Here is a 13,164-nt window from a genome sequence, read left to right on the forward strand (position 1 = left end):
CCCCGCTTTAATTGAAGGAAACCACCTTTGGAGGCTTCCAGCAGCCTAGAGAAATCAAGTGTGTTTGCAGATGTGTGTATATGGGACCGCCTTTGTGTATGTGTGTGTATGTGTAAGGGGGGGGGGGGAGAGAGAGAGAGAGCAATTCCCGTTTCATCTCATTCACTTTGTCTCTATAAAGAGATAATTATATATCTACTTCTTCAGCTGTGTAGTAAATTCTATTCGGCTGCAATTATAGATGCATATTACCGTTATAAATACCTATAAAATCAGCGTTTGTGCTCCAGCGGGGAGGGAACGGGACATAACAAACGGATGCGCGTTGAGGACTCACGTCGGAGCCGCGGGTGGATGGCTCCAAGTTTGGGGGCCGAAATCTCTCAACAGGCTGCAGAAAGCCCCCAATGTGCAAAGGGGCTGAGTGCCCCCTGGACTCCCGGGCTGCTTCTCAGGAGCTCTGGAAATCGAGATCCCGGTTCCGAGTCTGAATGTTGCCCTCCGTGGGTAAAGCTTGAAAGCCCTCGTGCAACACATAGGTTTCCCTTTGCACACGCACGGCTTATACGTGCACACACGTCTTGCATCCTTGTACAGATAACGTGCATAGATGTAATGGGGATGTGTGTGAAAATAAATGTGCTTACATGTGTGCACGGATGGGGTACACAGGCTTTACATCTCTAAACACATGTGGCTTGGGGACAAATGTCAATAGATATAGAATATAAATCCTTGAAATATTCGCCCACATTTATGTATACACACACTCACATATATACATCCATATGTTTGCACACACACGCATATTTATCTAACTGTAAATGTGTGTGAATATATATATCCACGTGTGCATATATATGTATGTACATATATATGTGCGTGTGTACATATATGTATGCATATATATGTATATGAACACATATATACCTATATATATATGTATGTATGTATCTCTCTCTCTCTCTCTATATATATATATGCATGCATATATACATATATCTATATATGGGTGTATATACACAATATATGTGCATATATTTTATATATATATTAAGTGTATATATATTAAGTTTATATATCAGTGTGTATGTATGTATATGTGTGTGTGTATATATATATACACACACTGATATTTATATAACTATATAGGCTGAGATATAAGTTGATCTATTGATATGTAAAGGGTATGTATCAATGCTATATATTCTATATATCTCTGTGTGCATGTCGGTATATGCATGCATGTCAACATTTATATTCATGCGTGTAGATATACCGCATGTTAACACACATACATGTGTATACATATATACGAAGGCACACGAGACTTTATTGTATTTTCTATTCCAGATCTAGGCTCCAAATTCTTACCACGAGCCAAAGTTATATCGGGGAATGACTATATCTCCGCCGTCTCGCTTAGAAAATGTTCTGGTGGGAAGTATGCCCATCTGTGATATTATTTTTATTGGACCTGCGGTCCTTGGGAGATTGTTCATTGTTACCTTTGGTTTCCAACTGGATTTTTCCATACGCAGTTTTTTTCAATGATTTCTCCCTTTCAGGCGACTCCTATCACCTCATAATAGTTTAATAGTGAAACATAAAAATAAAATGAATTTCCGCACGCCCTGTAATTATCAACATATCTCCTCTGAGCATGATCATTGGAGAAGGTAAAGAGACCTATAGGCACAAAATACGAATATTTATTAACCCGATTATTATTTCTTAAAAATATCCGGATCAAACTCGCTGTTGGTTGTGTTTGCATTGTTAACCCCTTCATAAGAAAAAAAAAGAAGAAACAAATCTCTTTTCAAACAGTAAATAGGATTATTTTCTTACCATGCATTTGGATTGCAGGCAGTACTATTTCCCCACTGTATGAATAAACGTTCAGGTGCGATTTATTTTGACTGAGGGAGAAACAAGATTTCTGCCCTTTCCTAATATAATAAAATAGGAAATCTTAAGGGAAGGGGGGGGGGATCCCTCTAAAATCCAAACTAGAAAAATATTTTTCAAAAATAGTCAGCTTAAGGTCTCAAAGAATCAAAAGAAAGTGGAAAATAGCTTTTTCTGATGCCCGTGTTGAGGGGAACGATGGTTAGAAAGAGATTTATTGGGGTTCATATTTCTTTGCTCGGTTCTTTTTTGAATAAAAATAAAGGTGTGTAATGAAATCAGTCTCCAGGAAGAAGGACGCAGAGAGCCACAACGATGCATCCATTAGGAAACCGGTGTAATTTAGCCCCTGCGAGGAGCACAAAACCTCCTGATCTTTTTATCTTTCTTATCCTTTTCATCTTTATTATCACTCTTGTTAACAACACCAATGAGACTGGATACATATATCTCGTTTAAATGCAGTCATCCATGGAACCACTGTAGTCGCTAGCTACAGATATATTAATTAATTTATTCTCTCAACAGTAAAATATTGCTGTGTCTACTTGATACCTACCAAGTAATAAAAAAGGGGAGGGTTTTTTTTCCCCTTCTCTCTCTCCCCCGTCTCCTTCTGCACTTCATTAGGCTTTACCTATAAGTTTCTACTTGAAATGATTTGCTTAAACCTAATTACTTGCAATGCACTTCATTTTGCTCTCCCAGGGTGTGGAAGGTTTCAGAGCAGGGGTGGCTGGCTGAGGTGGTAAATGCTGTTAATTATTCCCACTCTGTCTTTATTTTATATTTATGAACCCGCACTTGCAAACAAAAGGCCTACTTTAGCAGGAAGGCATTGGCATATTAATGATAAGGGAGCGTGTTGCTTAAAACGGTCACTATTACAGGAGGAAGGGCCCTTGCAAACAGTTCATATATCAAGGAAATATTTAAAATATCGACACCCGGGAGCAATCTTGGCTCGAGCTGGAATAAGGCTCTGGACCAACTCGGCTGAGGAGGAGGGAGGTTGCAGGAAGAAGAAGAATCATAATACTGGCAATGCTAATGATCGTGCATTCGCTGCAAAATGCATTATTTTATTGGCAGTGTCTTAACAATAGCAACCTGATTGGGGGTGGGAGGTGCGGGGGAGGGGGTTGCAGAGGAGGGAAAGGATCCAAATATTTGCATGCCTGAACACAGGCATCTCGATAATGTTGGAGGAAAGCCCAATCCCCTGTTTTTTATTATTATTATTATTATTTTTTGCAGGCAGCTCTGTGCCCTGGCTGTCTCTTCACATCTATTTATGCTCGCGCCTGCATGAAATGTGGACTTGTAAATGGAGCCATGAGTGCATCCAGCCGTCCCTCCCTCCCCACGCACCTCGGCCTGCGGGTGCTTTGCAAGGCGAGCCGCGAAGGGGTGCCAGGGTGCTCAGCACCTGGGGGAGCGGAGCCCAAAGCCAGGGCATTCCTGAATAGCAAAGCTGCCTTTCTTTTTCTTTTCCTTTTTTTTTTTTTTTGGATTACTGGCCAGATCTCAAGAGGGTTGTGGTGGGGGGTGGAGGGTGGGAGAAATGTAGCGGGGTGCGGGCAATGAGTGGGGGGAAATCCCATCGGCTGCAAGACTTAGCAAGGAAGAAGGCCATGGCGAGCCCGGAGGCAGACAGCTCTGCCACGATGCCTTCCTGAAGTCCAAGACCAAGGCTGACTGACCCCGGCGCGATGGCCCATCTATCAACCTGGGAAGACATCCTTGCGTCTGGGAAGTAGGAGATACAATATTTCAGTTGTCTTATCCACTTCAAAGTAGCAGCGATTATGAAGGCTCCGGAAGCCCCATCGCTGAATTTATTTAAAAGCAAACCAGACAGTGTATTTTTTCCAAGGAGTGGGGAGTGGAGAGGGGAGGAGGTGGGGGGGATAATATATTTGCTCCTTCCCGTGTGTGCGTGGAGGGTGAAGTGGCCGAGAGTCTCCCCATCAAGTCTGCTCATGAACCCGCGTGTTTTATTTTCTCCTGCGCGGTTGACTTTCTGCTTTGCAACCCCCATTGGGGACGGAAGCATTCCTCTGCCCGGATCTTTTGTCTGGGAGCAGGAATGAGAATGTGGAGGGGGAGACCCGAGCAGAACAGAAGAAAAATGAAAAGTTAGCCCAACTCTGCACGGTGCGAAGAGAAGAAGTTTGGCCCCCAACCCCCTGCTTTAAGGGTTCAGGGCGGGAGAAGTGTAGAGGGGTGGGGGGCAATGATGGGGGGGGGGCAATAACAAGCTTGACTCGTCCTATGTGTTTTTAATTTTATTTCGCAATTAGAGGTCTCCAGTTGCTTCTTGAGACACGCAGGGATAAGCCCATGTGCGGGTTTCCCGAGGACCACTGGAGTCCGGGAGAAAAACGGAGGATCAGTTCTGCGACACATCCGTGGACATCGCCTATTTACACTCTCGTGTGTATGCCCCCCCTTTATTTGCTCCCTCCTCTTCAGCCCAGGCTGAAAATACCCAAACGTAAATAAATCCCATTGGCGGTTTGCATACATGAATATTTCCCGGGGTTTTGCCGAAATACAATATCCTTGTTTTATATTGCAGGCTCCTTGCAATTAAAGAGACGTGGATCACCCTCACCCCCCCTCCAACACACACCTCCCAGAGAATTCATTGCCAAGCTCTAGCTATGAAATACGCGACTGAATAAAAGAAGCAAGCCCAGAAATAATCCAGGTTTTATAGCGAAGCAACAATTTGTCCTCCCCACTCGCTGGTAATAAATAAGTTTTATCTATTTCAGTGAATGTTTGAAAGTCTTTGAAACCCAACTATTCCTCTTCAAGGTGAAGCCACGTACCATTTCCTATCCAATTTATACCCCTGTGTACAATGCGGACCTGTTGGCTAGAATCCGCTTCCCTTGTTCTTTTCTTTGGTAGAGCGAGCACACGCACATACACGCACACGCACGCACGTAAACACACACACACACACTTCCAAAAATTATCAAGAAGAGAAATTAGGCACAAAGTGTTTGTACACGCACACATGCACACTCTCTTTCTCTTTCAAAAATTATCAGGAAGGTAAATTGGGCATAAAGTGTTTGTACACCCACGCCCGCACACCCACACACACTTCCACAAATTATCCGGAGGGTAAATTAGGCATAAAGTGTTTGTACACGTACACATGCACACTCTCTTTCTCTTCCAAAAATTATCAGGAAGGTAAATTAAGCATTAACTGTTTGTACACACCCACACACACTTCCACAAATTATCAGGAAGGTAAATTAGGCATAAAGTGTTTGTATACACACACACACACATAAGCATACACATCCAAAGACATTATCAGGGAAATAGAATATGCATAAAGTATTTGTGTACAGACACACACCTACACACACGCTTTCTTCCAAATAAATGAGAGAATAGTTTATTATGTGCAAAGGAATTATTCACACACACAGACTACAAATCAAGGAAGATTAAAATATTATTGCGCGCGCACACACTTTCTTCTAAATACGTGAGAAATGTCGTGTGCTATGTATAAAGTGTTTAAAATTACCAGGCAAATAGATTAAGCATAAAGCATTTCTAGGCAAACAAAATACACTGCCAAAAATACAGAATAGAAGGTTATGTATGAAGTGGCTTCTTTTTCTCTCTCTTGCTCTTTCACACACACAAGATCAACATAGTGGATAAAATATAAAGGGTTTTTGTCTCTCTTTCACACACTCCCACACACTTTCTTCCAAATACATTATTAAAAATGTAGGATTATGTATAAAGTGCTTGTATACGCACACACACAAGACAATATCAGAAAAGTAGATTAGCCATAAAGTATGTACACACGCACTTCCAAAAAATCAAAATAGTAGGTTATTTAGAAAGTGGGTTTTTTCTCTTTCAAACACACACACACACACACACATCCTCACAACCCTTTATCAGAGTGAATTATGGCTAAAGTGTTTTTTTTTCCTTTCACACACTCTTTATCATATAGTGTAATATATAAACATTGTTTTGCCTGCACACACAAACACAAACACAGGCACACTTTATCAAAGAGTGGATTAAGTATCAAGTGTTTTCTTTTTTTCTTTCACACACACACTTAAATGATCAAATAATGGAGTATGCACAAAGTATTTTTTTCTCTTTCACTCACCCAAGCACAAACACACACTTTATCAAATAGTAGATTATATATCAAGCGCTTTCATTTTCCTTTCATGCACACATATGACTAAAAGTGTTTTTCCTCTTTCACGCGCGCGCACGCACACACACACACACACACACTTTATTTCAAACACTTGACCAACCGAATAGACTATGTATAAAGTGCTTGTATATGTACACACACAAGAAAGGAAAGTAGGTGAGACATAATGTATTTGAGCGCAAGCACACACACACACACACACACACACACACACACACACACACTTCCAAAAGATTCAAGATAGGTTATGTATAAAGTGTTTTTCTTTCACGTTCTCTCCCTTTCACACACACACACACACACACACACACACACACACACACACTATCATCAAGCAAGTAGGTTATACCTGAAGTATTTGTGCAAGACCCCCCCCCCCCCAGAAAGCAGCCGGGGGATTAAGCAGGGAGGGGGGTTGTACCTGCCTCCCTTCCCCTAAACACACTCGCCCTGCAACAAGGGGAGCCGAGGTGCTCTCATGTGCCAACGCACCCGCAGACTGGCCCCACGTCCCCCCACAGCGCCAAGCAATGGACCCTTTTCAGTGCGATTCTCCATCAGTGGCACCTCCATGCCTCGCTGGAGAAGTTGGGGATCCACACAACTGTGGGGAGGGGGGTGTTAATTTTCGCTGGGAGACAAGGCGGATGGGAGGCAGCGGCTTCTGCCTTATCAAATAACCCCCACTCTCTTTCCTCTTTCCAAGCCGAGCGGACCCAGAGAGAGTCCCGGCTCGGTCCCTTTGCAACTATGCCACGTTGGTGCTGTTCCTGGCCTCCCTTCTCACTCGTGGCAAGCCGGGGGGGGCGGGGGGGGTCCAGGGGCAGCTGGTAGTGCCGGTGCCCCGCGCTGGTCCCGGGCACCGACACGCGACCGTGCGGGCACGCGGCATCTAGCTCCGCACCGCTCCGTGTCCGGGGTGACTTCCCTTTGCTACCACTTTTTTTTATCCCCCCTCCTTTTTAAATAAAAATCCCTCATCGATCTCTTAAAAGGCTTTTTTTTTTATGCTTCTCGCCTGCCAGGGCCGAGCTTTACGATGGCTGGGAAGAAAAGAAATCCATTACACCATCTGAATCCGCGTTTGGAGAGAGATAGATGCACGCAATCGTAATCTAATTTATTTAAATGGGCCTGACGGGGGTTTCGGATTGAATCCGTTTTGGTTTATTTATTTCTTTTATTCATCCATTCATGTGTTTTGCCGGGATCTGCGCGCGAAGCAATAATAATAATAATAATAATAATAATAATTCAGGCTCTACACTCAAACTAAATATGTCCACCAACAGAATCTTCTTGCTTAGATATAAGGTTATAGATCATTATATCCGAAGTCCCCCCTGTTTCTATAGTATAACCTACTTGCCTATAAATATTACACTACTTGATATATTACACTGTTTGCTCATGGATATATTCTATATATCTATAGAGCTATATAGATCTATATAGACACAGATATAATTACATATAGATCTAGATCGATATCTATAGCTAGATATATAGCTCTATAGATATGTATCTATAGACGTACATATACACATATACAAATATATACACACATTTATTTATATATAAATACACACACTTATATACACACACATATATACATAGATGCAACTGATTACTGTCTCGTATAATAAATATTAATATATGTATGTATGTGTATATACATATATATGTACACACGTGCATATGTATGTGTATATAAGTATACATGTAAGTATGCATGTTTATATATGTATACATGTATATATGTTCATATACGTATACATCTAGTTATAGATATATAGCTATATAGTTATAGATATAGATAGATATAGCTATGTATAGATGTGTGTGTGTACACGTGTGTGTGTATTCCACATCTACATGCAATACCACTATTACTGTAAGCAACAGACCCATGCCTGAAGGATTGCTGTCATAGAAATATATCCGGTAGCTTTCTCCCCTCTGGGTAGAGACAAAGGAACCGTAATTACTCTATATGGAAACAGTTCCTATTTTTTAACGCATCTCCGCTGAGTTCTCTCTCAATTAATGCGATACACGTGAATATATTCTCATTAAACCAATAATTCTGAGATTAACTTATGCTTCTTATTTCCCCAGGATTTTTCTAATTATATTTCCAGCGCCTCAGCCAGCGATATTTCTCCGCTTTTTACAGCGCATTTTATACATTCATTTAATTATTTTTTACGAAAAGATGATCTACAAGCCGCAGTAGGCATGGCTGCCCAATATATTTTTTGTTACTCTTTTATTAACCTGGCTGGTTAATACTAATTTTAAACAGTAAGTAGTAAATCACCAACTAGATGTTTGGGCAATTTTATTTATTATCAGAAATCACATAATAATACATTAATTTTTTTATTATTATTATTGTGAAGCCACTTTTTACATGACTATATAAAGCCAGAACGTGCTATGACAGACATTTGCATCGGGTCTACATATAATAGCTTGAGGTAAGAAACATTACATATGAACTATATTGCAAACGATGCATTTTAACAACTGCAATAAACTAGACTAGCGATACAAGCCGAAAGAACGGTACCACATTCACAGGGAACTAACACAGGACAAACGGATGTCTCGAGGACTAATATCTTAAAGCAATCGGGAAGAGAATATTGCATATATTTTCGGGTTGACTTGATTAGCACGTGATTGAAAAGGAAGGAGAAGGAACAAACAAACCAAACTAATTAGTGGGGGGCCACGAGAACTGGCTTTGCAATTCTCTATGCTTCGCTGCTGGTGGGTAGGTATCCAATGCATTTCAGGGCATAGCCCGTCTTCTCCAGACGGAGATTTCTCTCGGAAGATCAAGAACAACAGAAGGGCACCTTTCTTTCCCTAAATCAACGGGATTTTAATCCAACACGGCATTAAGCTATTTCATGCGATCCTCTACCTTCCCTCCAATAGAATAAAATAGAAGTGGGGGGGGGGGGGAAAGCCACCTTTCTCCCAGCCCGTAGTCATAGGTTTGCCAAGGGGGCCTTGGAGAGGGACAGGGGAGTGAATGGATCAAGTCAAGGATGGATCATTTTGCTAGGGAATCAAGCTCAACGGCTGCCTAAAAATCACTCAGCCTCCCTCTGTTTGCACCAAGAGACCCCCTGTCTGCAACCGCCCACACCAGCTACAGGGGTGCGGGTCTTTGTAAGAGGCAGTAGTGGGTGAAAGGAAGAAGGGACCCTGGACAATGAGGGTTTGCAAAAGGGGGGATTCTCCCGTTATTCGCCGGGGGAGAAAAAAGGTAGAATTCTCCATCCCTCCCTCTTTTCATTGCACATAGTTCAGGGGGAAAATATACACACGTCGTTTCATGTATTTATTGCACAGTATTGCAAGAAGCGAACCCCCCCCGGGGAAGTCTGGGGTGGGTAAGGGTGGGGGGGTAGAGCTGGGGACTGGAAAGGGGGGTCTTTTGTGTGCAAGAGGAAAGGGGTGAGGATGGAGGGGGGGTGTTTTTCCTGGAAGGGAACTGGAAGGTGTAGGAACTGGGGGGGATTATCGGATCTCCTGGATGCTCTTGACACAGGCACGAGAAGCAGGGCTGAGGAGGGAAAAAGGCAGCTTTCAAGCCAGGGAGGCATTTTTAAGGACTCCACTACCGCCTTTGCAGCTCATAAATAAAGGCCCTTCTTTGCCACCGCTGCTCGGTCATGACCATGAACGCGGAGAAGGGGGAGCACGTGATGGATAATGCCGGCTGCCCAGAAAACGTTGCTTTGCCATAAAATTAATCCCTCTGATATAAAACGAATGAAGCAAAGCTTGTCGTGGCAAAACTCAAAGCTCCCGTTCACCCCCCCCCTCCCTTTTATCCTACCCCTAAGCAGTTACACCCTTCCCCCGAGCACCACCACCTTCACCCCGCAGCTAGAAACCAGCTACAATTGCTAGGAGGGCAGTGAGGGAGGACAGATTGGTGCTGAGAGCTGCAAACTGTAATGAACCCATCTGATGGGGGCCCTACAGAAAATAGCACACGGACCAAAGAAACGTGGGAGATTAAGGCCTGCTAAACTGCTCGGAAGAGCAGCCGTACAATAGACCCAAGGGGGAGGAGGACAAGAGAGGTATAACTGGCGTGTGTATGGGTGCGTGTGTGTGTACCGGGAAAGTCATTATGTCTCCCCGCGTTTTATTTAATTGGAAAAAAAAATCGACCTTATCCATCTTCCTACAAGCCTCCTTGGAAAATCTGCGGCTGATAGGGGAAAAAAAAACCCAGCACAAAACTCTGGACTTGCGATTCTTAGGCAAGGACAAGGAGGGGGAAAAATAAAGACCACCCATTGATTTTTCTGTCTAATTGACTAAGAATAATTTCTTTAAAAAAAAAAAATCAAAACCCGTGCCTTCATTTCTCCACCAAGCAAGGAAGCCAATGTCTAGAGATACCTCTAGGAAGAAAAGAGATCGTTAGCTGAAGGGGCTCCACCAAGCAAATGGGACAAAAGGAGCGATTTTTTTCCCCCTATTTTGTCATCAATGAGCACATCAATACAGCATAAATACGTCTGCAGCGGAGTTGTTAAAAAAGCAAAGGGAAGGGAAGGGAAGGATGTTGGGGGGGGGACCCGACCTGGCTTTAGCTAGCAGACAGGAAGAAGACGATTTGGGACAGTGCAGAAAACACACTGGGTGACAATTTTTCAGAGGCGACCTCTGAAAGGCTCAGTTTCAAATGGAGGTACATTCCGTTTTGCCTCGCAGGATTTTCCGTGGCGTAGGTGTGTGCGTGCGTGTGCGAGCGGGGGAAGAGGATGCGTGTGATCCTTCTTGCACCATCACACTTGGTTGGAGGAAAGACCCAGACAGAAGCACCATGGACCCCAGCTATTTTCCTAGCCCGGGGACAACCAGCTCTAGGCTGCTACCTAGACACTGTAGTCTGTCCTTTCCCTCCCTCGCTGAATCACCCCCCTGGCTCCCGTCTATATCGAAAAATAAGCCCGGGGAACATGTCCGAGCCGGTCCCCGTTCTCCAGGAGACCGGTCCTACGGTTGATTTCACATGAACGCCACAGCCACTCAGTTTGGTCCCGGAGAAAGAAAGCCCGACCCTAAAAAACTCAGTTCTAAGATAGGACGGGGACCTTGATTTCAAGATTGCTCTTTGCTGCGGTCTGGGGTCACCTCACCAACAACAAAGCCAAGCAGTCAATAGGAGAAAGGGGGGGAAAATACAGCACACAACCCAACGGACCCTATTGCTTGGAAAGATCTCATACCTTGACTCAACCTCACACTCAGATTATAGTCAACGCTGCTGAGACTCTTTTGAACCATAGGAACCCAAGGTGGTTGATGGAAAAGCTGCCTTTTTTTTCTTTTTCTTTTTCTTTGCGGATTCACATTGGCTGTTTTCCCAACAGTTCCAGTGTCGGAGATGCATTTTCTCAGCTTCTCTCTGCTCGCTGTTGGGCTTTTTTTTTTTTTTATTCTTATCTTTTTCTCTCAAAGGAAACTGATTTTCTTTCTTTCTTTCTAATTTTTTTTAAGGAAAAAAAGAAAATGAGGAGCGGTCAGGTCAAGTGCCGGGACCATCAGCTTAGAGTAGACGCTAGAGTGTCAATGTGGTGGCCCAACACGGACTCTGCTTGAACTTTAAAAGAAAGAAAGAGCTTGCTCTCTTAGAAGGAGTCTTTTCTTTTTCATGCGCCGGTTCTGAAACCAGATCTTCACCTGCTGGTCACTCAGGTTTAATCGGTCTGAGAGCTCTCTCCTTCTTTGGCGAGTAATGAATTCGTTGACCATAAACTCCCCTTCCAGCTCTGCGAGTTGCAGCTTGGAATAGGGTTTTCGCTTTTTCCGAGACCTTGTGTGCATCGGGTACCAGGGTGCACCTAGGAGCGGGGGATTGAAAGGAGAATTGAACGCACTGGAAGACACAAAGTGGGCTGCAAAGACAGGGCTCCCCTGTCCCCAACCTCCCTACCCCACCTGGGTCACCAGTTCCTACATCTCATCTCATAGCTCGGCTGGGGGCTTAGATCAGAAACAACCACCTAGATGCAGCGATCGCTGCCTTGGACCTGAGCACCAGACCTCGCTCTTGGTCCTGGGTCCAAGACAGACCGAGATAGGGGAACCCCCCGGGCTTAGCTGGAAGTACACACAACAGCAAGCACTTCCTAGGCAGCTTTTATGGAGCCCCAATGTTGGCTGGGGTGGGGGTGGAGGGTATTTGGATGGCACCTCCCCAGTTTCGAGGAGGGAAAAAATGCATTTCAATAAAGGCGGGGAGAAAACCACCGGGATGGCGCTGGGGAGGAGGGAGACCCCCCGTTAGCCTGGAGCACTTCACCTGAGACCCTCCTAACTGCAACCAGCTCTGCATTAGGCATCACCTTTCCACTTAGTTTCTTCCCCCACCCCCTCGTCCTCCATTTCCCACGCAGGGACCCCTCTGCGAAATCTCCGCAAACCCTTTTTATACCGCCTGGATCCCGCCTTTCTCCGCCAGCGGTGGATGCGGGGCGAGATGTGCAATCACTATCTCTTTTTATGGGATATTTACATGTTTATAGCCTTTTCTTTTAAAAGAAGCCCCACCTAATAAAACATTAGGTATTTGAGTGCTACCCCTAGCGGTCTTCGCACACATAGGCAGCCGGATCCCAGGGCTAATTTCCTGAGAATTAGATCAACAAGAGGCAGACGAGCTTGGGCACGACGAAATAGCAAGGAGGTTTAAGAGGCAGCTACCCCTGTGGGCTTGCTGGGTCTTACCACCAGTAGAGAGGTTGCTTCCTTGGTTGATGGGGGACACCATGGTCGCTGCTTCGCTGGAGGTACCCTTATTCCCTTCATTGAGTAAGGAAGAGCTGGAGTCTGACTCCAAGGACTGACAAGAAGGAGGATCGTGGGGCACCGTCTCAGCGGCCGGATAGTCATATTTGCTGAAAGTGCCGCTCATCCCATTGGGAATCCCCGCTTCGAGTGGCATCAAAGTATTGTCTCTGACCCTCTCCTCCCTCTTGAGGCTGGAAGTC

The 13,164-nt window shown here is 44.3% G+C and overlaps 1 protein-coding gene and 1 long non-coding RNA gene across 2 annotated transcripts in view; one reads left to right on the plus strand and one right to left on the minus strand.

The window, feature by feature from the left end:
- The first annotated feature begins 3,491 nt into the window (after window positions 1-3,491).
- Window positions 3,492-7,788, plus strand: LOC132245781 (uncharacterized). Its single transcript, XR_009457495.1, has 3 exons — window positions 3,492-4,347; window positions 4,493-4,664; window positions 7,162-7,788. It is a non-coding gene; the product is annotated as an uncharacterized LOC132245781 (long non-coding RNA).
- Window positions 7,789-8,460: 672 nt separating this feature from the next.
- HOXC12 (homeobox C12) overlaps window positions 8,461-13,164 on the minus strand; it is a 5,048-nt gene continuing 344 nt past the window's right edge. The window contains exons 1-2 of the mRNA XM_006278445.3: window positions 12,902-13,164; window positions 8,461-12,015 (exon numbers count right to left, since the gene is read on the minus strand). The exon at window positions 12,902-13,164 is cut by the window's right edge and continues 344 nt beyond it. Coding sequence (XP_006278507.1) covers window positions 11,777-12,015; window positions 12,902-13,164 — 502 coding nt within the window. The 3' untranslated portion in view covers window positions 8,461-11,776. The remainder of the gene's footprint in view (window positions 12,016-12,901) is intronic.

This window comes from Alligator mississippiensis, chromosome 15 (assembly GCF_030867095.1).
Source record: "Alligator mississippiensis isolate rAllMis1 chromosome 15, rAllMis1, whole genome shotgun sequence".
Classification (NCBI taxonomy): Eukaryota; Metazoa; Chordata; order Crocodylia; family Alligatoridae; genus Alligator; species Alligator mississippiensis.